At 31.9% G+C, this 26,837-nt stretch overlaps 1 protein-coding gene across 1 annotated transcript in view; it reads right to left on the bottom strand.

Annotated features, from left to right (window-relative positions):
* Positions 1-25,538, bottom strand: part of LOC128554157 (uncharacterized) — a 37,538-nt gene extending 12,000 nt beyond the window's left edge. Inside the window, exons 1-3 of the mRNA XM_053535406.1 lie at positions 25,499-25,538; positions 24,302-24,376; positions 22,558-22,673 (exon numbers count right to left, since the gene is read on the bottom strand). Coding sequence (XP_053391381.1) covers positions 22,558-22,673; positions 24,302-24,376; positions 25,499-25,538 — 231 coding nt within the window. The remainder of the gene's footprint in view (positions 1-22,557; positions 22,674-24,301; positions 24,377-25,498) is intronic.
* Between the last annotated feature and the right edge of the window lie 1,299 nt (positions 25,539-26,837).

Consider the following 26,837-nt stretch of genomic DNA (forward strand, 5'->3'; position numbering starts at 1 on the left):
GTCTCAATCATTGGATAACCTAGTAAAAAATATTCCAGAATTTAAATACTTATCTCAAGAATTTGATTGTGAAAACATTAATTTATTAAAGACAAAAGGTGTTTATCCGTATGATTACATGGATTCATTTAAAAAAATTCAAAGAAACAGAATTACCTTCTAAAGAAGAGTTTTATTCAATTTTAAATGAAACACATATATCTGACAACGAATACGAACATGCTAAAAATGTTTGGAATAAATTTAAAATTAAAACAATGGGAGAATATCATGATCTATATTTAAAAACTGACGTATTACTTTTAGCTGATGTATTCGAAAATTTTAGAAAATTATGTTTAGAGTACTACAAATTAGATCCTTGTCATTATTTTAGTAGTCCTGGGTTAGCTTGGGATGCAATGTTAAAAATGACTGGAATTAAGTTAGATTTAATAACTGATATTGATATGTATCTTTTTATCGAAAAGGGACTGAGAGGAGGAATAAGTTATATTTCAAACAGATACAGTAAAGCAAACAATAAATATATGAAAGATTATGATCCTAAACTTGACAGCAAATACATTATGTACCTCGACGCCAATAACCTTTACGGTTGGGCTATGTGTCAACCTTTACCCTCTGGAAACTTTAAATTTATATCCGAAAAACAATTCAAGAAATTAATTGCAAAAGGTAAAACTAACTTTATAGTTGAATGTGATCTTGAATATCCAAAAGAATTACATAAAACCCACAACGATTATCCTTTAGCTCCTGAAAAAATTAAAATACCAGATCAATGGCTTTCTGGTTATATTAAAAATATTAAAACAGAATTTGAAATAGGAAAAAGTAATGTAAAGAAGTTGGTTCCAACTTTAATGAAAAAACAAAATTATGTAGTTCATTATAAAAATCTTGAACTATATACACAATTAGGGTTAAAAGTAACAAAAATACATAAAATATTAACTTTTGACGAAAGTCCTTGGTTAAAAAAGTATATTGATTTTTAATATTCAAAAAAGATCTAAAGCAAAAATTCATTTGAAAAGGACTTTTTTAAGTTAATGAACAACTCTGTATTCGGTAAGACGATGGAGAATTTACGTAAGAGGGTTAATATTAAATTAACACATGATGAAAATATTTTATTAAAATACATAGCCAAACCTTCATTTGTTAGTTCAACGATGTTTAACTCTAACCTTTTTGGTATTCATAGAATAAAAGAAAGTTTGTTATTAAACAGACCTTGTTATGTTGGAATGTGCATTCTAGATTTATCAAAATATTTAATGTATGATTTTCATTATAATTATATTAAGGAAAAGTACGAGGGTAATTGTAAATTATTGTTTACTGACACTGATTCATTATGTTATGAAATAAAAACCAAAGATGCATATGAGGATTTTTATAAGGACAAAGATTTATTTGATAATAGTGATTACGATAGTAATTCAAAATTTTATTTTGATAATAATAAAAAAGTAATTGGAAAATTTAAAGATGAAGCTGCCGGCATTCCCATTGTTGAATTTGTCGGATTAAGAAGTAAAATGTATTCATATTTATTAGAAAATGAAGTTAACATTAAAAAATGTAAAGGAATTAAAAAACTTGTTGTTAAGAAAGCAATAGTTCATAAAAATTACAAAGATACTTTGTTTAATTCAACCCAAAGTAATCACACCTTTAAAGTTATTCGTTCTAATAAACACAATCTTTCCAGTTATGTTATAAATAAAACATCTTTATCATGTTATGATGATAAAAGATATATTCTTGATAATGGTATTGATACATTAGCTTATTCTTAAATTAAAACTTAAATTAATTCTTAAATTAAAACTTAAATTATAGAACCATAAATTGTTAACTGAATATTCATAACGTTTAAAGAATTAATATAAATAACATCATTTATTTTAAATTCATTTGCATAATTAATAGAAATAGATTCATTTTTCCTATTATTTTTTACATGATAACTTTGAAGAATTACATTTTCTTTATTTTTTAATTGTAATTTAGCTTCTCCCTTATCTAATTTAATTGCATCAACAAGAATAATTAAAATGCAATTAAAATTAATTCTTACATTATTACCTTTTTGAACTAAACCAGGACTAGCATTTACAGTTTTCCATTGAAATAATCCACCATCGGTATCTTGGATATAACTTGTTAAAAACAATGGAGGTTTTCTTTTAATTTGTGTCGACGTCCATCTTTCTATTTTATTTACTTTTTCATTTATATTATTGAATATTCCCATTATATTAATTATTCCAGTTAAATAAAAACACAGTAATTAATTAAGCTTTTAATTAAACCTTTAATCCAAAAGTAGGTTACTATTATAGGATACAGGTTCATCCGATATGTAGAATCTGATGTAACTACCCATCAAAAGCATAAATGTTAATTCTGTAGATCCTGAATCGTAATAAGGGTGAATATCAAACATTGTCCCTTGTTTTAGATAAATTTTAATTTTTTTCTTATACATAGATATTAACTTATCAGTGTCAAAGTCCTCAGCTGCCTCAGCTGTTATATTTACATTATCAAATATATCAAAAAATAAAACATCATCCTGAGGTCTATTATTTCGCCACCTAAATATAAAATTTGATATTGGGTTTTTAGTCGGTTTATACGGTTCACCCGGGGAGCTCGCACCCTTTAATAAAATCTTAATATCTATTATATAAGTTCCGGTTTTTTTTACTATAAACACACCACTCAAAAGCATATCTAGTACATCTATTTTATATTTTTGGTCTATGAGTATAAAATCTTTATAATCTAAGATAATTCCAGGTCTTATTTCAAATATATTTAAATAGTTCAGATCGGCCATATTTTTATATGTTGAATGTATCCAGGCACCACGACGGTCAAAATACTTTTTCATTTGTATGTAATCAAAAGTATGATTATAATAGTATTCAAAGAGAAACACTTCATGTTTTACTTCCTCTACCCTTTTTTCTATTTTCCTGTCTTTCTTTTTAAGTTTAAGAATTATTTCAGCTAAATCATCAACTCGTTTTGTTGTGGCAACTTCAGAAGCAAATAAATTATCAACAACGCCTTTTGTTCTAGCTAATTGTGTTTCTTGTTTATGAAAAACATTTATTACTTTTTTAATTTCTTGGGTATTAGTAGTAATTTCTTCGATATTAGCGGTTATTGCTTTAGTATTAGCAGTAATTACTTGAGTATTAGCAGTGATTGATTCTCCTTGTTTATCTGATATTTTAACTACAGAGTCTAAATCATTTATTATTTTTTTAATTTGATCATTAATTATCTTAATTGCTTCAGTATTAGCAGTAATTAACTCTCCTTGTTTAACTGATTTTTCAACTACAAAGTCCAGTTCATTTTTATGTTCTTCAACTTTATCATTAAATTCATTAATATCATCTTGTAATTTTTTTGTAATATTACTTAAGTCTGCATACTTTAAATTATGACGGTTGCCAACAATACTAATCCAATTTCGAATTTGTTTTTTAAAGTCATCTATTTTAGAATTAATTTCTTTTTTAAGGTTATCTAATGCTGTGTCATGATCATCACCTCTTTGTGAAGCTGCCTTTTCCAATTCAGATTTATATTCTGCAAGTTTATTTGAAATTAATTCTAATAAATCTTTATGCTTATTTTCAGTTTCAGTATTTAGTTTATTTATTTCTGTTCTGATTTCTAACTGATACATATTTTGTAACTTTTTCTCAGCTTCAATAATCTTGTCTTTTAGTTCTTCATGTTTAATCATACTATCTTTTAATTCTTGAATTTGAGTGAATAAAATGTTTAAATTGACTCGAAATACTTCTTTTATGTTTTCATCTGTCAAATCAGATTTCTCTTCAAGTTCTTTAATAGAATCAACCATAGCTTTCATTTCTTCTTCAATTTTACCTTGTAATTGAACTATTAATAATGAATTATTTTTAAAATCTTTTGTTAATTCTTCAATATTCTTTGCTTCTTTTTCTAATGTCTGTTTTATAGATTTGATGTCTTCAAGATTATAGTCATCTATTACACTTTGAACTTTTTTAAACATAAATCGTCTTGAAACTACATCGGTGGATTTATCTGGATTTCCTAGGTTGATTATTTTATTACCTCCCATATCTAATGCTCTGTTCATTGTGTTATCAAGTTCCTTATTTCTGTGAAGATATGATTCCATGTCCTTTCTAAGCTTTTTGTATTGTTTTTTAGTAGCATAATCACTTAAATCAATATCAAATTTAACTTTACTTATACTGTCAGGTTCACTTATTTGTTCTATATTATTAAAAACTCCCATTATATATTACCAGTAAAGTTTTTTCTAAAAAACTTCCTTGGTTTGTCAATATATAAGAAATCATATTTTTGATTTGTTGCATTAGCAAAAGATTTAGGGTTAATATTTTGTTCATTACAAATCCTATCATTTTCCATTTTACCTGGACTTTCAAATAAAATATAGTGTGAACAGTTAATTCGAATATCTTTTGGTGTTTTATAGTAAGACTGACTTAAATAAATAACACAACAGTTTTTGTGACGTCCTTGAATAAAGTATTTTGTTATTTCATTTTGAACTTTTTTATCTTCACATACAAAATCATCAAATATTACTACTTTTTGTTTTTCTGATTCTCATTCTAAAACATGAATCTGGCATAAAAGGATAAAATTGTTTAAAGTTATTGGATTTATCATTTTTTGTATCATAATTTGGAATTTCCATTTATATAATATTACATTATTTTACATTATTTTACATTATCTTACATTATTATATAAATGCAATCAAAACTTAATGAAATGATAATAAGAAAAAAATTAGTCGGGCAAAAGATGAGAGATCTTAGAGAAGAAATAATGAGAGAAAAAATAAGAAAAGCTACAAATCGGGATATGTACACTGAAATTTATAAGCCAATTACTGAAAAAATAGAAAGTCAAAAAGAACAATTATCAAGTCAGTTAAAAGCATTACCTGGAATTAAAGAACAACTGGCATTACTTCCAAAAAGTTTTGCTGATAAGATACATGAAATAGAAAATCTAAAAATGGTGACAGAGTTAATGGAAAAACTACCACCTCCGGAACTACAACAACCATTACAACCATCACCACAATATCTAAAAGAAGATGAGTATGATACAACTGAAGAATCAGAAGAAGAATTGGGAGCAAGACCAAAAGAATTTACAGTTAATTTTAATAAAGATATTGATTTAGATCTTTTAGATGAAAAACAATATTATACACCACAAGAAGTGTTTGAATATTTTCACACTGAATCTGAAGATCCAGATGAAAAAATGACTAGGGAAGAAGTAGAGGATATCATAGAAAAGGTATCAAAGAAAATAAAAAAATTGGGTAACAAATCTGGTGCAATAACTAGAATTAAAAACAAAACAGATCTTAATCTGAAGCAACAGGAAACAATTATAGCTGAGTCGGATAATTATAGAAAATATAGAGAAGCAATCAACGATATTCTAAAAACAAAAAAATATACGGGAAAAGGAATAAGATATCATAATCAAAAACAAAATTACACTTTACCAAAAACAAAGTATAAAGTTTCACCAAATGGACAATATGGTAATTTAATTATTAACTTAAATAAACTTTATGGTCAAAACAAATTGGTTGCTAAGGATCAAATAACTGGAAAAGAAGTAATAAACACTAAAGTAGATAATGATTTGATTGATTTGATTAATAAAAGATATAACAATAATAAAAAACATTCAATTCATTCTAGAAAAATATTTAAAGAATTAACAGAAAAGTCAGGATTACCTATCAATAAAAGATCTATGAAATTTAAAAAAGTAATTAGAGGACAAGGTTATGATGTTTGTCCATGTAATCCAGAAGAATTGGTTAATGACTTGGAGTTAATTTGTGGTTCAATTAATGCTGGAAATAATAATGAAGAACTAAAAAATGAAGGTATTAGAATAATTGATGAACTATTAAAAATGAATTCACTATTACCAGAACAACATGAAAAGTTATATAAAAATTATTTTTCTTGAATTTACACTTTTATTAAAAAGATATGTTTAATAATTATATAAATGGAACAAAAAATAGTATTAAGTTCTGAAACAGTTAAAGATAATAAAAATAAACCGAGTGATTTTACAATCAGATTTAGTCGTTCTTTAATTTTAGATAAAAATAAAATTTATGTTGTTGGTTTGGATAGTATTAACACTATGACCTACTCTTGGCATAATATTAGTGATGAATATGATAATAAAAGAATTCGTTATTATAATGGTAAGGATTGGAAAGATATTATATTTACAAATGGTTCTTACAGTTACACAGATATTAATAATTATATTAGGGAAACATTAATAAGTAATGATGATTATGAATTTGATAAATCAGAAATTGCTCCAATAAGTTTGGAATTTGATTTAAGTAGTTTTAAGATTTTGATTTCAATTACAGATAATTTTAAGTTGGATTTGGAAATATCAAATTTTCATACATTGCTTGGATTTGAGAAAAAAAAATTAGACAAAACTGAATGGGGAACTAAAACACCAGATATAACTAACTCTGTGGATACAATTTACATTCATTGTGATCTTATTGATAATTCACTTGTTGATGGTAATTTCAGTGATATTATCTATGCTTTAAGTACTGCAGATTTAACAAGAGCTTATCCATTTACAAAAGAACCACAAAGAGTTGGATATTCTGAAATTAATAAATATATTATAAATTCAATTAGAATATATATTACAGATGTATTTGGTAGAATAATTAATTTTAATGAGGTTGAAACAAGTTTTACACTAATTTTAAAAGAAATTAATTAAAACTAAAGTTTTAAAACTTTAATTAAAACTTTTATTAAAATTTAGTTTTATATAATGTACAAAAAAGTTTATGACAAAAATAAAGGAATATTTATTTATGTTGATGCTCACACGGGAGAAGAAATTATACGAGGAACAGGTATCTTTGACACTTTAACGAAATTGTTTTCAAGCGGAGTTGCATCTTCAATTAGCACAGCTGGAAAAAAAGCTTTGGAAACAGCAGGAAAAGCAGCACTTGAAAGTGGAACAAAAAAGGTTGGAACAGAAGTTGGAAATTTAGCTGCAGCAAAGCTTGTTGAAAAATTTAAAAAGAAACCTGCTCCAGCAGTTGGTAATTTAATTGCCAAGGAATTACAAGAAAAGAATAATAGTAAAAATAATGATAATGAGGAGGATATTCATATGAGAATAAATAGAATATTGTCAGGATCTGGAGCTTTAGCTCGTGCTGGAACTTCAGCTCAACAAAAACGTATTAACAGATTAATTTATAAAAAATAAAGTTTTAACTTTAATAAAAAAATAAAATAATATATAATATATACATGTTTAGAACAAAAGAATATTGCGAAAGATACGAACTAACTCCTATTCAATTAGATACAGCTTTAATATCTGTCCTGGGAAATAATGTTAAGCAACAAAAAAACGGATATCACTTTACAATTAATGATAGAAGTTCATATTTTGATTGGTTTAATGGTTATTTTGAAGTAAGTTTTAAAGTAAATAAGCTTGCTGATGGTGGTAATTATGCTGATGGAGATCAAATTGCTCTAATTAATAATGCAGCTTCATTAATTGATCAGTTAGTGGTTAAACAAAATGGAAAAATTGTATATGATTGTAATAATTTATACAAAGTAATAAATGTAAAAAATTTAGTTGAACTATCTGAAGATTATGCAAAATCAACTGGAACAAATGAGTTTATTTATTTAGATATAAATGATACTGCTGAGAGCAGGAAGGATCAAGCTAAATATAATTCGGGGTTTGCCTCAAGAAAAACATTAATCGAAGGTGGTAATGAGGTAAATGCTAAGATTCCATTAAATAATTATTCATTTTTTCAGGGTTTAGAAACTAATATTTTACCTCCAAGTCAAATTCAAATAACACTACAGCTGACAGATGATGATGAATTAATTTTTAGAGCTAATGCTGCTGATGCTGGTAGAGTAATTGTAACAAAATTAATTCTATGGGTTCCACGTTTGGTTTTTAATGAATTTGGGTTTGATCTAATTGCTACTGAAAGATTTAAAAAAGCAAGATGGTCATACCTTAGGGAAATGATAACACAATCAACTGATACACGACAGACGAACATAACTTTTAGAATAACAGCTGGTGTAATAAAACCACAACATGTATTTGTTTATTTACAACGACCTGACAAAAGTAATGCACAAAGACAGAATCCACATTTATTAGATACATTTAAAGTTGATGCAGCAGATGATAATGTTTGTACTTTGAGCTCTTGTCGTCTTGAAGTTGGTAATGGTGTTTTTTATCCAGAAACAGAATATACAAGTATATCAAGAATATATGATGATGTAATTAATTATTATTACAAACAAAATAATAAGACTACTGGAAGTCTGCTAAATAGATCAAACTTTAATAGTTTGTTTGGATTTGTTCATTTTAACTTGGAATATAAAAAGGAAGTAACTACAGAAGATCCTAAACACATTACATTAACAGCTAAATTAAATGTTCGGCCGGCAGCACATGTCCGTGTTTATGCAATTGTATTATATGAGGAAACAGTTGAAATAAATACTATTGGAAATGAACTTGTTATTGTTTAAATAAAATAAATATAAATTAAAATAAATATAAAGTATATAATGTCATCAAATTATATTGAATATAAAATTAACCTTACAGATGGACAAAAGAAAAATTTAGCACAAGCTTATAATAATAAAATTCCACATACTTTTAGATTAAAACATGAACAATTACGTGGAAACTTCCCTTTACTTTTAACAAAAACACAAATTAATCAAATTAAAAAAGCTCTTGCAAATAAGAAGGGATTAGAAATTACAATTTCAAAAAAACAAATGTCCAGTCAAGGTCAAAATGGTGGATTTTTAGGAGCTTTAGCTGGTTTGTTAGGAAAAACAATTCTTCCAATGGCAGCAAAAATAGCTCCAAAAATATTAGCCCCTCTAGGCATTGGTGCTTTGTCTGGGCTAGCCAGTACTGGTGTCAGTAAGTTACTTGGGAATGGTATAATTTCAGTAGCTAATGATAAGAGAAATATGATATCACCATATCTTACACCTAATCAAAGAAAGCAACTAGTAGGATCTGGAGTGATTAAATTAACACAAAAACAAAAACAAGACGGTGGGTTTTTAGGTATGTTGGCTGCTAGTCTAGGAATACCTTTGATTACATCTTTGTTGAGTGGAAAAGGATTACAGATTGATTCACAACGGAGACCTTACAGACGAATTCCTATAGTAAAAAAAAAAATAAAATTTATAAACAAACCTATTTCTAACTTTGAAATTGAACAATGGGTAAACCAATTAAAAATTAAAAACTTTAGGGGTGTGTTTAGTAGAAATAATTTATTGAAATTAAAAGAAAAGGTTGAATGTGGAATTATAAATTTGGACGACTCTGTTGGTCCTGGAACACATTGGGTTTGTTACTTTAATACTTTGTATTTCGATCCATTTGGACTTCCTCCGCCGAAAGAAGTAATTCAGTATATACCAAATGTAAAATACAACAATGTTCAATATCAAGACAAAACAAGTATGCTTTGCGGATATTATTGTTTATTTTTCATTAAAATGTTACAAGATAAAGTACCGTTGTATGATTTATTGTATAAAATACTAAAAATTCATAATCAAAGAGTAAATGAACAAACAATTATTTTATATTTCACATCTCAATACAACACGTAAAGAAATAAGCGTTTACATTGTAAACGTTACTAATAATAAACACAAACATTGTGCATGGTATTTCAAATATAAAAATAGACGTTTATATTGTAAACGTTACTAAAAATAAATGTTACTAAAAATAGATTTACTTTATTTTACTATAGGTTTTAACAATAATTTGTTAAAATCTTTTTTTTCTTTTTTTAATTGTCCGGCATTGACCCTTCAACCTTACGTCCATCAAAGATTTTCAGGGTACCAAGTTAGTATTTTAAGACAGAAACTTAGTTTCTACTAAAGTTTAAGGTAAGATCAAAGTGTGCTTAGTGAATCGAGCAAGCTAATTAAAATTAAAAAAAGTGTGCCAAAAGCGGTATTTCTTATACTACTCAGGATAGTTGAACTGATATAAAATTAAAGAACCAAATCTTCATCCTTAAAGTTTGCTTAAGGAGGTAGGTTACCTTCATATTTGTATGTGCGCATGTCCAACCGGAAGCTAAAATGACGATTTACGACGACGTTTACGACAAACTAAATGTGTTTGTATATTCATTCTTCTGAAAGTAAATCATGAACCTGTTTTCGATCTGATGCTTTATGGTTTAATAATTCAGAAATAATGAATAAATTGCCGCAGAAACGCTTCAAAACAATGTTGCCTTAAAATGACGTAACTGACGTCATGACGTTACGTGTCAGTTACTGCGCAAAATTAATAGTTTTTGTCTTGAAAGTACGTAATTCTGTGCATTTTTTTATTTTAACTATTTTCAAATAACTATTATTTGCTGAAATATTTTTATGAGTCTTTTGCTCTGAATAAAAATCAATATTTTGCTTCTTTTATGTAGTTATATTGAAATGTTATGCGGAAGGTAAGAAAATGGATGATGGTAACCAATGTTATTTGGAATATAGTTGGGTGAAAGGTTACTTGTTACGGCCATTTTCAAATAAAAAATCTAGCAGTTTGATTTGTAATACCTATTTTTCAGGTTCCGTTGATAATTTGTTACTTATATACTAAAACTAAGATCTAAAATTGTTCAAATTTCGGTAGAAAAATGTGGTTTCTTGAATTGAGTTGATGTTACAATGGAAACGAAGCCCGTGACCTATGTATCTAAATGTAAAATTCAAAAGCGTTGACACTGGTCTATTTAAGAAACACAGCTTCGGCTTTTTATTTTCATCTCAACAATATCCATGAGAATAATAGCAGCATGCTGAACGATTTTTCCATGAAAAATGCCAGACGAGGGGTACTGCTGTAAGTTTTCTAAGCTGTGAAATTTGTTTGAATAAATGCAAATAACACGAAAATATAACTTACGTTAGAAATAATATGTTTTATAGCTACATTAACTAGAAAGATAATCTTATTCAATATTTTTTATAAGAAACTACGACAAAAAGCAAGATATAAGCTATTTTAAACATCTCTGTTGCCATGGTTACTTTAAACTTTAAGAAAAATAGGGTACCATGTAAAGTGCTTGGTATTTTGCTAATAATATTACCCAAATATTCCATGTTGGTCATTAACAGAATGGCACTGAAGCCGTCGAAAACCCCTATTTTTATACATAGTTGTTTAAAAATGAGAGAAAATGCGTAACCATGGAAACACGAGCCCCGCGACATATACATTTTAAGCTTTTATTAGAAAGATAACGTGCATACTAGTAAAATTATCAATTATGCAGACTTCTACGGATATCAATGAAACTAAAATACACTGAAAAGTGTTAAATATCCGTATTTTCCTTCTTCTTTCAATATGAAATACCTTTGGAGGGCCATGTTTTTCAAACCTGGATAAAAATTGAACTTGAAGGGACAGAGACAAACGAAATTGAGATTATAGCAGTTAAAACTTCATATTACACGAAATACAAAAATGTGCTGCGGTTCAACTAATTTGAATTTACCCTTGTAACAAGGTAACCTACCTCCTTAAGGTATTAGAGCACTAATAGTAATGTTTACAAAATGGCCTTTGCTTGGTATATTCTGAAAGGTAACCGTGTTTTGCACTAACAACTTTTACCGTGCCGTTTTTTATTAATTTTGTATAACTTATGGTATCTCCTCAAGCTCAAGTAGAGACAAATTTCAAAGTGATAGCCACTATTCAAAACTCATTTTACCATTAATTTTAATAAAAGAAACATCAAACTATTGGTAAACAGTTATAAAACACCAAAAAAAAAATGCCAGTATCATTTTTTCTATGTTGCCTCGGACTTAATGAGACAGAATTCATACTTCAACATTGAAAAAATAAGGTCGAATGCTGTGTTTCTGTTTTGAATTTTGCTACTCCATTTAAAAATGACCTAAGGGCAGACGCAAAACCTACCTAAATTTCTTCCACAATATATAATCTAAGAGTGAAAGCAAAATAGAGAACTTTCACCACGTCTAATCAATATTTTTAAAGATGTGCAACTCTACCTATTCTGTTTAAGTAGTAAATTCACTTTGAACACCAAGAAATCACTTATAAGATTCATCTTTTTCCATTTTTGTACAAGAAATCAATAATAAGTCTTGAAAGAAGTAAAAACTTTCTAGAAAAAAAGGAAAATAAGGAAAAAAAATTTGGTCCCAGTAGGGCTTGAACCTACGCCCCACTAAGAATTGCAGTAAAAGTAGGCTTATGGTAGGAATTGAATCCTCTTCAAAAAGGAGGTTCTCTATTAGTGATCTATGACCTTAAAACATAAATTTAAGTTTCAGAAACAATTTAAACAAATAATGTGTCTTTGCTCCAGAATCATTCTATCATTGACATTGTTTTACACAAATACTTAATATTAATGAATTATATTAAAACAAAACATTCAATATTATTACAGGAAGGTGTGACGGGTGCGTCTGCTGCAGGCAGGGAGGATTTGACGGTCAGCCAGAGGATTTGGAGATATGCTGTAATGTCTTTAATGTGAAGTTGCGTGTGATTTAAGTTTTCACAAGGGTTTTAGTGTGTGTGAAAGTATGTCAGTTTTCAAAATTGAGCTATGACAATTTGCTCAAACTACATAACTCAAAGAACTTTGAAGCGGTCTAGTTGACGTCATGAGCTTTTGTTTAATACCAGTGTTGGTGATATAGGCCCATGATTATATACTGTAGAAAGTGAACAAGTTCACTGCTCGATACAGATAATCATATAGCCTGAACTCTGAATGATATTTATGAACCAAAAGAAGGCATAAAATAAAAACATACAGTAGTGATTTAAATTATTGATATTGTTAAACTAGATCTGGGCCTGTATTCATAAAGGATCTTAGTAAAAAAATTATCTAGAACTTAATATTCTTCAATTAAGTGAAAACATTTTCACGCTCTTTAAATATTTCACAGCATGACTACAAACTTGTTTATTATACCAAAGAAAAATAGAGTGGCAACTTGAAAGGCATATAGAGCAAATCTCGCCAACATCACATGGCAACTGAATGAGATCTCCTTTAGTAAGCATATTTGATCACAACTGATCAAGTCAGCAAACGCTTTGAAATAAGAAAACTTGATCGTTTGTGTATAATGCTAATGGTACTTTTTTAATAATGTTATCAGTATTTTCTACACAGGAAAGCAATGAATTTTTGATTGGAAGTCTGAGAAATCAACAGTTGTTGAAAAATGGACTCGATTCGGTTTATTACGCGCCAGTGTAACATTAAATACTGACCACGTTGAAAATTGACCCCATAGATCCTTTTCAACGTTGAGAATTGACCCCGTCAACATTTCAACATCAAATTTTGATCAAAGGGTCCTTTTTCAACGTTGAGAATTGACCCCGTCAACATTTCAACATTAAATTTTGATCAATGGGGTCAATATTTAATGTTACACCGGCTGTACCGCCAGTTTAATACTTCAGTAAGCATCTGTTGATTTGATCACGACTGATCAAATCGGCAAACACTTTGAAATAATATAACGCGCTAACACGAGCTGACGCAAGACTCTCTCCGGTTCCCATTATGTGTATTTTATTATACTGAGTATTCTGAAGAGTAAAATTAAAATGATTGAACTCCCTTTAATATTGAAAATAAACTGGGTAAGGAAAAACGTCAAGTAAAAATAAAAACTGAACTAAATAGAAAAGTTTGCCAAGATGCTTTATGAATAAAGGCTTAGATAAGCTTTTCATGTTGAATGATTTTTTCGCTCCGCTATTCAGAGAAAAGGGGGCCGTTCTACTCGCCCTGGCGTCGGCTCGGCACGACTTTTCTTGGTTAAAGTTTTTCTGCAACCTTTGTTTTTCTGTCGTATCTTTGTTACTATTGCTTATATCTTACTGTAACTTCACATAAACATTGCCCAGTATACAAACAAAGTATGTACAGGGGCTGGGCCAATTATACCCAAGGTCAAGGTCACCAATGTGTTATACTTAGGTTATTTTTAAGGTTAAAGTTTTTTGGCAACCTTTGTTTTTCTGTCATATCTTTGTTACTATTGCTTATATCTTACTATAACTTCAAATAAACATTGTCCAGTATACAAACAAAGTATGTGTAGGGGCTAGGCCCATTATACCCAAGGTCAATGTCACCAAGGTGTTATACTTGGGTTATTTTTAAGGTTAAAGTGTTTCGGCAACCTTTGTTTTTCTGTCATAGCTTTGTTATTATTGCTTATATCTTTCTGTAACTTTACATAAACATTGTCCAGCATACAAACAAAGTATGTACAGGGGGTGGGCCAATTATACCCAAGGTCAAGGTCACCAAGGTGTTATACTTAGGTTAAGGTCACAAACTTGTTATACTTGGAATTATTTTCATGTTAATTTTTTGGAAAGCTTCGTTTATAGACATACCTTTGGTACTTTAAAAAATAGTGACTTCACTTTATCATCATCATCTGCATGTGTGGTAGCAATCCCAATAACTCTAATTTGTGTTCTTGACAGAATTATTCCTTTTAAAGTAGAGGTCTCCTATTGAGACATATATTCATTTTACTGTCAAATCGCCGAATAGTGGAGCGCGCTGTCTTACGGACAGCTCTTGTTGTTGAGACCCCTTAGAGAATTTCAAATTTGTTGCCGGAAATCTTCACTCTGATGTGTTGCACACAAGTCGCATCCATATAACCATGGTCAAGGTCACACTTTGGTCAAAGGTCAAAAGAGAGTTGATTCTAACACATTCTTTGTTTATTCTTTTACTATTTTTTATCAGAAAATCAAATTATTGATCGTCTGTGTTACTTAAATTTTGTTTTCCTCAAAAACTATCAAAGGTAACCATTTGAAACTTGGAAAACTTGTTCACTTTTACACATTTTATCCATTGTAATGCAGGTAACCCTGTGATTTGTTTTAACAGAGTTAATACCTCTTACTGTCTGTCAGTCTCCAATTTCTCAATACAATGTAACAAGGTATTTTTCTTCTTTACAGTGGTGACCTCATTCTGTCGACTAGGTGACTTTCAATGATTTTTTTTTGTTGAGCTATTGCCCTTTTTCGACCTTAAATTTTCAGGGTTGTTTTTCAATCTAATTAATCAATGACTTATCTTAGGTATTGACATGATACTAGACATAATTTATTGTGATGACCCAGTTTGTGAGACAAGAGGAGGTACCTCTATAAAGGATCATTTTCTAAGAATTATTGCCCTTTTTATACGCCCGTTTGAAAAATTGGACGTATTATGGGAACGCCCCTGGCAGGCCGGCAGGTGACGCCTGGAGCATATCTTCTCCATGCATGGAGGGATTTTGATGTAACTTGGCACAGTTGCTCACCATCATGAGACGGAGTGTCAGCGCAAGAACCAGGTCACTAGGCTGTTCAGTGTATGTGCATCCGTGTGTGCGTGTGTCCGGATTTGATTATCCGGACTGTAACTTTGACATGCATGGAGTAATCTCGTTTATATTTGGCATGAATGTTAACCTCAGTGAGACGGAGTGTCATGCGCAAACCGCAGGCTCCTATCTCAAAGGTCAAGGTCACACTTAGAGGTCAAAGGTTAAATTCAATAATGACTTTGTCCGGGGCATTTCTTCTTCATGCATGGATGAATTTTGATGAAACTTGGCACAATTGTTCACCATCATAAGACGGAGTGTCATGCGCAAGAACCAGGTCCCTAGGTCTAAGGTCAAGGTCACAATTAGAGGTCAAAGGATACAAGAATGAAAACTTTGTCCGGAGCATTTCTTCTTCATGCATGGAGGGATTTTGATATTACTTGGCACAAATGTTAACCACTACGAGACGGAGTGTCATGAGCAAGAACCAGGTCCCTAGGTCTAAGGTCAAGGTCACACTTAGAGGCCAAAGTTCAGATACAAGAATAACTTTGTCCGAGGCATTTCTTCTTCATGCATAGAGGGCTTTTGATGTAACTTGGCACAATTTTACACCATCATGAGACGGAGTGTTATGCGCAGGTCCCTTTAGAATTACTTCCTTTTGTTTTTACTATAAATAGCTTATATTGTAACTTTTTCATTACTAGTCGTAGGGAAAAATCGAGATCACTTTTCTATAGTGCAACATGCATGATACATCCAATTCGGAGATGTATATTGACCTGTCTCTATCTGGTAAGATTTTTGTGTGGACTTGAAATTTTTTGGTGGGGGGATTTTTTTTTAAAGATTAACTTCCCTTAGTTGTTACTATAAATAACTTACATTGTAACTTTTTTATAATTGACCATATGGAAAACCAAGACCACTTTTCTGTGGTACAACATAGATGTTTTTTTCAATCAGTAACTTCAGAACCACTTTACCCAGAATGTTAAAACTTAATAGGATGATTGCACATGCAGAGTTTATGACCCCTATTTATTTTGGGGGTCACTGGACCTGAACATGAGAAACAATTTCCATTTCATAACTTAAGAACCACTAGGCCCAGAATTTTGAAACTCAGTCGGATGATTGGACATGCCAAGTAGATGATCCCTTTTGCAGCCAACCATCATTGTCTCCTTGACTTTTGCTCCTGTTCCCTATTGACTTCTTGCCTATACGATTATGCATTTGGGGAAACATGCATTTTTCTTCGAAATCATCTTCTAGTTCACCTTTGCCGAACTTGCAGGTCATGAAGTCCGTATTTACCTTGTTCCTGTGGGCATGTCATTGTATTAGATTTTGTTATCGTTAAAACTACATAAGCTTTTTGTATTTAATTAAATTGAATTATCGTTATCGTTAAACTACATAATCTTTTAATAATTTTGGATTTGAATTATCGTTATTATTAAACTACATAAGTTTTTTGTATTTGATGGATTTAAATAATTGTTATGTATGCTTTAAACTATATTGTATTATCAAGGGGTGCAGTATTCCCATAAGGAATTACTTTCGTTGTTTCTGAACTTTAACGAATATTTTAGTAAATTTTATAATTAGATCTTGAATTAAAATATGTAATTGAAATTTTGTTTTGCTTATTTATTTAAACATGAGCTGTCAAAAGTAGGTTGTATTTTGATGGTTTCACAACGTTAACCAACAACGTTGTCACAACGTTGATACGACTCCACATTTTTACGTTGTCACAACGTTGTATCTGACCGCAACACAACGTTTTGCCACAACGTTGTCGCAACGTTGACACGACTCAACACTTTCACGTTGTCACTACGTTGTTTCTAACGTTGTCACAACGTACAGCACAACGTTGTAACAACATTGTCACAACGTTACTGTGCTTCCTGGGAAGAGCTTGTAGAACATATGCCGCCCTTGATGCATTCAGTAACTGCACAAGGAAAAGAAATTATTTGGTCACTGTGCACTGGACGTTTGACGTTCTGTCATCAAATCAATATTTATGGGTCATTTACCAGTCATAAGTAAACTCCGTATGAAATGTGATCTTAGACCAAAGCATTCTCTAGTTATTTGGAAAAAAAAGTTCTACTGTTCTGGGTCAATGTGACTTTGACCTTTGACCTACTGATCTCACAATCAATAGGGGTCATATGCAGGTCATGATCATCCTCCCTCTTAAGTTCAATGACATTAGAAACAATCGTTCTAAAGTTATCACTCAGAATTAAGTTTCATGACATTAGGCACAGGCGTTCTCAACTTATCACTCGGAAATAGTTAAAATGTTCCTGGTCACAGTGACCTTTACCTTTGACATACTTACCTAAAAATCGATAGGAGTCATCTGCTGGTCACTGCCAACCTCCCTATCAACTTTTATGATCCTAGGCCCAAGTGTTAGTTTATACATAATTCATTTTATATTGATTGTGAAGAAAGTTCTACAACTTATATTAATCATTCTTGATTTCTCATTCCTGCCTGATCCAACGCTTTGAGGGTATGAGAGAAGAGGCCAGTTTCCCTTATAATGCTGAGAATCAAGCAAGGGAGCTACTGGTACCATTTATCATGTCTTTGGTATGACGCGGCTGGGGATTGAACCCAAAACCTCTCACACTCGAAGCGGATGCTTTACCACTAGGCTACTGAGGCAAGGAGGTCCATAATCATCCAGAAACTGTTTATTGTTCCATGTCACTGTGACCTTGACCTTTGCCAAACTGACCTAAAAATCAATAGGGGTCATCTGCTGGTCATGATCAACCACCTTATCAACTTTTATGTTCATAGGCCCAAGCGTTCTTGAGTTATCATCCGGAAACTGATTGGTCTATGGACCGATCGCCATACCTACAGACTGACCGATTGACATCAGAAACAATATACCCCTTATTCTTCCAAGAGGGGGCATAATCAGGATCATCTACTGGGCATGTTCAATCATCAAATGATGTTTCAACATTCTGGGTAAAGTTCTGACGTTAAGGATCGGAAACGGTTTACCATGTACTGGCCTCTCTGAACTTGACCTCTGAAAGAATAGCCCCAAGATCGATAGGGGTCATCTACTCTGCATGTCTAATTATCCTATGAAGTTTCAACATTCTGGGTCAAGTGGTTCTCAAGTCATTAATCAGAAATGATTTTCCATGTCCTGGCCCTTGAGTTCTTAAGTTACCTTTGACATTTGATTGAGTGACCTCATACAGAATAGAGTTCTATCACAAAAACAAGAGGGTCATTGACCCTAAAGCGCTCACCTAAGTACAAGGCTTTGTGTTTGTATAAATGCAGAGTTAGGTTTCTTCTATGTTAGCCTATATAATATACATGTCACACACACTTTTGAACCTAGGGCAATAATTTGAACAATTATGGTAGACATTACAAATCTGATATCACAACCAAATATCAAGGCTCTAGCTATCATTGATTCTGAGAAGAAAAGTGACCACGCCCCCTGGCAGTCATGTTTCTTGACGAATCGGAATAATTTGAACAATCTTGGTAGAGAGTTACACAAGAACCATTTGTGCAAAATTATTTTAAAATCGGGCCAGCAGTTTCACATAAAAAATATTTTAAAAGTTTCCACAATATACATAAAGGGGAAAAGTGACCACGCCCTCTGGCGACCATGTTTTTTTTTTTTTTTTTTGACGAATCAAACTAATTTAAACAATCTTGGCAGAGGGTCACACAAAGACCATTTGTGTAAAATTAATTTAACATCGGGCCAGCAGTTTCACATTAGGAGACTTTTAAAGTTTCCACTATATACATATAGGCAAAAGTGACCATGCCCTCCGGCAGCCATGTTTTTTGACAAAACAAAATAATTTGAACAATCATGGTAGAGAGTCACACAAGGACCATTTGTGTAAAATTATTCTAAACTCAGGCCAGCAGTTTCACATAAAAAGAATTTTAAAGCTTCCACTATTTACATATAGGGAAAAATGATCACGGCCCCTGGTGGTCATGTTTTTTGACGAATCAAAATAATTTGGACAACCTTAGTAGAGGGTCACATAAGGACCATTTGTGTAAAATCATTCTAAAATTGGGCCATCAGTTTCACACAAGAAGATTTTTAAAGTTTCCACAAAACAAATATCGGGAAAAGTGACATCGCCCCCTGGCAGCCATGTTTTTTGACAAATCAGTAGAATTCGAAAAATCTTGATAGAGGGTGACATAAGGACAATTGTTTCAAAATGGGACTATAGGTTTAGGAGAAGATTTGAAGATTTTTCTATCTTTAGCTCTGGCAGCCCCTTTGTGCAACCAAGCAGAACTGTTTGAACAATTTTGGTAGAGGACCGTCCAAGGAACATCCGCGCCAAGTTTCATCAAAATCCATTCAGTGGTTTCGAAGGAGATGTCATTTAAACGCAATTGTTGACAACGGACGCATGACGGACACAGCATAATCACAATAGCTCATCGTGAGCACAAAGTGCTCAGGTGAGCCTTAGAAGTGTTTTTTTCATTGAGGGGTAGAGGGGAAGTGGGGAACAAAAATGAGCTTGCTTTGCAGTTCAAAGGCAACAGTACTATATTAACAACTTTGAACTACCTGGAAGTGAGACTACTTCCTAAAGGCCCTTCTGCAGTTCTAAGGCATATTTTAATAAAATGAAAATACTTTTGAGGCATAATAAACATGTTTTATTTCACGTTCAATTTTCAAACAAACCACAACTTTTTTCCTGTGGTTTGGTGGTACACTACAAAAACTAAACATGTATTGACATTTCATGTGAAATCTTTTGGAAATTAAGTATAATTTTTTGTTTATGAATCAGTTACTACAAATACTTACAATGTATTGTTAATACTTTTTTCTAGAATAATTATAAAATGATGTGTTTATACACTAAACACAACTGCTAAGTATTCTGCTAAACCACAGGGAAACCGCATAGGTCCATTTTCATTTTTATAACAATACAAGAGGGCCATGATGGCCCTATATCGCTCACCTGTTATCATTGCACTTGAGGACAAGAAGGTCCTCAGAAAAAATATCTAAGTCCAAAGGACAGGAACAACTAAGGGAAGAAATTAAACCTAAAAGAAAAACAAATTCTTAAAAGGTACAAATATGTCAAAATACACCTAAAAATTGGAGGTACCATCCATGTTGTATCACAGAAAAGTGGTCTCAGTTTTTCTCTACGGCAAATAATAAAAAAGTTACTAAAAACAAGCTATTAATAGTAACGTAAATGGGAATTAATTTTTAAAAAATGAGTGTAAGTTAACAAAAGAAGGATCTGCCAAATAAATATGTTGACATAAATGAAATTTCAGATCACTATCTTCATTAGTTATGGAGATATACCCATTTTAATTTGAAATAAAGGGAGGTAATTTGACATAAAATCAGTCTAAAGTTATCTACCCTCTGGCTCAGTCCAATTAATGACAATAATGAAATCCTGTAAGTACTTACTGATATAAATCCATTATGATTACAATCAGGGGAGGTAATCAGATATAAAATAACTCTGGAAGCTACGAATGGATCTGATTTGCAATGGAATCCAAGATTTATTGTTGTTGAAGATATTTTGGAAGTTTGTATCAAATAAAACCATAAATGAAGTCTCTATATGGCTGCAAAAGCCAAAATAGCCAATTTTGGACATTTAAGGGGCCATAACTCTGGAACCCATGAAGGAATCTGGCCAGTTCAAGAAAGGAACCGAGAGCTTGTAGTGATACAAGTTTTGTGCAAGTTTGGTTAAAATCAAATCATAAATGAAGCTGCTATTGTGCAGACAATGTCAAAGAGCTAATTTTGGCCCTTTCAGGGGCCATAACTCTGGAATCCATCATGGGATCTGGCCGGTTCAAGAAAGGAACCGAGATCTTATGGTGATACAAGTTTGGTGCAAGTTTGATTAAATTCAAATAATAAATGAAGCTGCTATTGTGCAGACAAGGTCAAAATAGCTAATTCTGGCCCTTTCAGGGGCCATAACTCTGGAACCCATAATGGAATCTGGCCAGTTCAAGAAAGGAACCAAGATCATATGGTGATACAAGTTGTGTGCAAATTTAGTTAAAATAAAATCATAAATGAAGCTGCTATTGTGCGGACAAGGTCAAAATAGCTAATTCTGGCCCTTTCAGGGGCATTAACTCTGGAACCCATCACGGAATCTGACCAGTTCACGAAAGGAACCAAGATCTTATGGTGATACAAGTTGTGTGCCAGTTTGATAAAAATCAAATTATAAATAAAGCTGCTATTGTGCAGACAAGGTCAAAATAGCTAATTTTGGCCCTTTCAGGGGCCATAACTCTAGAACCTATACTGGGATCTGGCCAGTTCAAGAAAGGAACCGAGCTCTTATGGTGATACAAGTTGTGTGCAAGTTTGGTTAAAATAAAATCATAAATGAAACCATTATCGTGCAGACAAGAAATTGTTGACGGACGAACGGACGCACGAGACGCACGGACTGACGACGGACGACGGGTGATCACAAAAGCTCACCTTGTCACTATGTGACAGGTGAGCTAAAAATGTCTCCATTATTGAGATCAAAATGAAATTTGATGGTGGAGGACGGTCCCTGGTGCCCCTCCCTGCATTATTTTATCACAAGTTAGCATCTAGGCTGAACTACCGACTAATCCCTTAAGCCAGCTGGATGGCTTCCTCACATGAACAGTTCAATGTTACAAACAAGGCTAGAACCAACATCGGTAAGGGGCAAGTGATTAAAAGTCAGCGATCTTAACCATTTAGATACTGAGGCGTCGCAAACAGGTTTTAGATATTTCGTTCCAAACAATATGTACATACAAAATTACTGAAATACGTATGTATAGGTTCCATATTTTAAAAACATAGTTTTGATAGGACAGATCAAGATTTACCAAAAATACTAGTATATGTAAAAAAATCTATAAATACCTTTTTCTCAGCTGGTTTTGAAGGCTCTGGGTTTTCATAGATGGTTTCATCATTCTTATTTTGTTTTGCCATTATACCTTTCATTTCTGTTGTTGTGGCATTCTCATACAAATCACCTGTAACATATTAAATCTACAGCTTTTGAAGTGTGTCAATACACAAATGAAAATGACTCAGTAATTATTTAGATTTTCACTCTGAACCTTATAAATGAATAATTGTTAACAGCAGAATAACACTGGGGTATACTCAATCACTTGGCAATTTCTTGTTCAAAATGTTCTTGAGGTAATGAAAAGGAATTTCTATTTCTAGCTCTAGCAATCCCTTTGAGTGTGCCCATTTGAACACACTTGGGAAAGGACATAATATTGATGCTACAGATTACGTTTGATGAAGATCCATCAAGCAGTTCATGAGAAAGTCTTTCAGAAATATTTCTACTTTTAGCTGTAGTTTACCCATTGAAGGGGCAGAGTATACAATTTGGAGAGGACCTTACAACAATGATACATACCAAGTTTGATAATTTATTTATTTATTTGGGTTTTACGGCGCACCAACACAGTATAGGTTATATTAGCTCTAGAAGCCCCTAAATGGATCAAAATGTCCAAATTGGAACAAATTTGTGAAAGTATATTCGAATGATGCTACAGAACAAGTCTGATGAAGACTCATCGTATTGTTCATAAGAGACCTCCTGCAGCCCTGTGAAGCAACCAAATGCCCAAATTTGAATAAAGTTGGGAGAGAACCTTATAATAATACTACAGAAAAGTTTGATGAATATCCATCCTGTGAGAAGTAGTAGTTTAAAGGTATTTCTATTTTTAGCTCCAGTGGCCCTTGACAAGGGCCATGTGCACCATTTGAATGAACTTTGGACAGGATCGTATAATAATGCAACAGATTTTTGATAAATATCCATCAAGCAGTTCATGAGAAGGAATTATTTAAAGACGTTTCTATTTTCAGCTGTAGTGACCTCAAAAGGGGTCAAATGCCATTAGGAGGGGATATCAAAATGATGCTACAGATCAAGTCTGATGAAGATCCATCAAGCAGTTCACGAGAATAAGGTATTTCTATTTTGGGCTTTCTCGGGCCTATAGAAGTTTCTGCATTAAAACAAACTTTGATAGGTCTTTAGAATGATGCTACAGAAAGACTGATTTACACTAATCAAGCCTATGAGAAGAAAAGTTTTTTTTCTATTGTCTATCGGTTTGTGGAAATTTACTTGTGCTGAGAGACTACCTTTTCTCATTTCCCGAAGGTAGTCTTTACAGACAGATTTTGACTTGCCTAACATTTTACCATAAACTCTATTATAATGACACTTTCTGGAGTATTTAATATTTTATGAAATATCAAAAAGATAATTAGCTTTAAATAAGTGAAGATATCTTTGAATACTTTGTGCTCTTATTTGTTTGTGTTGGGTTTAATGCCACGCCAAAATTTTAGGTCATTTGGAGGCTTTGCAGTTTTGATGATGGAGGAAGAGCCCAGGTACCCCTCCCTGCATTACTCCTTCTCAGCCGTCACCTGGGTAGAACCACCAACCATCTGTAAGCCAGTTGGATGCACAAGAATTAAATGCCCAAAGTGAAACTCGAACTTGTTCAACTTGATAAGTCCATCATAATCTGTTGTGAAAGTTAAGGTAACATGACCATATGTAAACAGCTTATTTGTTACCCTACTATCAGTGCAGTATAGCAAAAACCATTGCATTTACCCTCTTGCATCACTTTCTTCCCCTTTTTAATTTTCATGAGATCCTGCTTGCTCTTTTCTTTTTTCTCCTTCTTTCCTGTAAATGTATCACACACTCAGAATAGTATAATTTTGCATTCAATATTAGAATAGGAAACAAGAGCTCCGCAAAGCAGTGTAGTATACGCTCAAAGTTCTAGACCAGAGGAGAAGGAAGTACAACTTTTTTCTTGGTTGTGTGTGGGATGTGGGGTTTTATGTGGCAGTGGGTGGTGGATGGGGGATGTGCAGCACTAAGGAACAAGAAACTGAAAGTGAGTTTTTTTCTTTTTGAATACTTTTCCTTTAGTGTTTGGGGAGGGGTGGGGATGGGTTGCAGGAAGGATGGTTAATGTTTGGGTATACAGGGGCATATGGATTGCTGAACTCCTCAAACATCACTGCATCACAACCAACATTTATTCAAAGTTTAAAGTCAACACCTTGAGTGGATTAGAAGTTGTGCTCTAGACACATAACACAAAAGACAGATTTGAACTTAATTCATGACCTCTACCTTTGATCTACTGACCAAGTGTATGCGTTCTGCATATCATTTCATTGAAACCTACATACAAGCTTAATTAAAAGTCAATACCTTAGATGATTATTATAAGTTCTTGTTTGGACAGATTTGAGCTTTCTGTAATAATGACCTTTCATCTTCCAACTTAGGTTCATGGGCTCAAATCGTAAGGCAAACAAATGTGCAAGTATTTTTTTTATTATGGTGGGGGGGATGTTAATGCGGATTCTTATACTTGTCAAACCAACTCATCATCACCAACAAGTATTTCAAGTTTAAAGTTCAAAATATAAAATACTATTCTAAACACAATTTTTGACCTTAACCATTGACAAAGGGACAGAGTATGCACATCATCTTATTGCCATCTACCTATATGCCAAGTTTGAGGTCAATAACTTGCATGGTTATCAAGTTACGCTTTGGAAACAAAATATGATGGACAGATTAGACTTTGCTGTTACCCTGATCATTGACCTACAGACCTGGTTCATACATTCTGCATATTGTCCAGTTGCCACCTTACTATATGCAAGATTGATACTTTGAATTAAAAATACTTTGAAAAGTCAATAAATTGAATTTTCTTATAAAGTTACACTCTGAACATGGAATATGAAAGACAAATTTGACCTTTGAGTTCTATTGGCCTACCAACTTGGTTGATGTGTTCTGGATATCCTCTCACTGCCATCTACCTACATTCCAAGTTTAAAGGTAGTACCTTGAAAGGTTATTGCCCTGGACACAATATATGATGAACAGACAAATGTCATATGGACAAAGGAGCGGCAGATAGATGCATGAACCATAATATTATACATCCTATTTTCCAAAATCAACGTATAAACAAGTTTAAAATAAGTTCTAGAACTATTTTACTATATATAAACATTAGCAAAGCAATATTCTGATTCGAATTAACAATAAGAAAAACCTAGTATAAGAAAATCATTCTTTTTGAATTAATAAAGTACCAATTTCTTTCTTGAATTTCAAGTAAAAAAATGAAAATGTTTACCTTTTGGTTTTACAGAAGTAGCATGTTCATTGTCAGTAAGAGCTGAAATGTATATAATATGTACCATAAAAATTGGTTATACATGGAAGGAATTATCATGAAACTCTCTTTATGCCAATATACGAAATAATTGTATAAAAAAACAGCTGAAATTCAAATATTGGGAAATCTAAACTAGCCAAACAAATTATCAAGAAATAACATAAATAACAGAAACTGTGACAAAGTTACATCATCCCCAGCCTAGTGACATTTTTCACAAAATATAAGTATACTGCATGAGAATACAGCAATACAGCAGCTTCAAAGTAACAGAGAAAACATATCAATAATGTTTATAAATCTTAACTACATACAATATAATTTATGGTGAGGTATGTAGTTTTGAATTGTCTGGAAATGTATAATTTGTGAATGCTTTCAATTGCTAATATCTGTTTTTTAAAGATTTATTGCGATTTTATTTTCAAACAAGAGGGCCAAGATGGCCCTAGGTCGCTAACCTGAGAAACACAACATAACAGTGTAAACATGTTTGACCTAGTGCTTTCATGGAAACAAATATTCTGGCCAATTTTCATTAAGATTGGACCAAAAAATATGGTCTCTTAGGTTTAAACAAGTAATTACTTAGATATGACCTAGTGAGCTAGATTTTTACTCCAGATAACCAATATTCAAACTTGTTCTAGATTTTAACAAGGCAATCATTCTGACCAAATTTCATGAAGATCGATTGAAAAATACAGTCTCTATTGCATACACAATGTTTTTATTTGATTTGACCTAGTAACCTACTTTTTGACCCCAGATGACCCATATTCATACTTGACCTAGATTTTATGAAGGCAATCATTCTGACAAATTTTCATTAAGATAAACTGAAAAAAACAGTCTCTATCACATACACAAGATTTTCTTTGATTTGACCTAGTGACCTAGTTTTTTACCCCAGATGGCCCATATACGATC

This window comes from Mercenaria mercenaria, unplaced genomic scaffold, assembly GCF_021730395.1.
Source record: "Mercenaria mercenaria strain notata unplaced genomic scaffold, MADL_Memer_1 contig_4763, whole genome shotgun sequence".
NCBI lineage: Eukaryota > Metazoa > Mollusca > Bivalvia > Venerida > Veneridae > Mercenaria > Mercenaria mercenaria.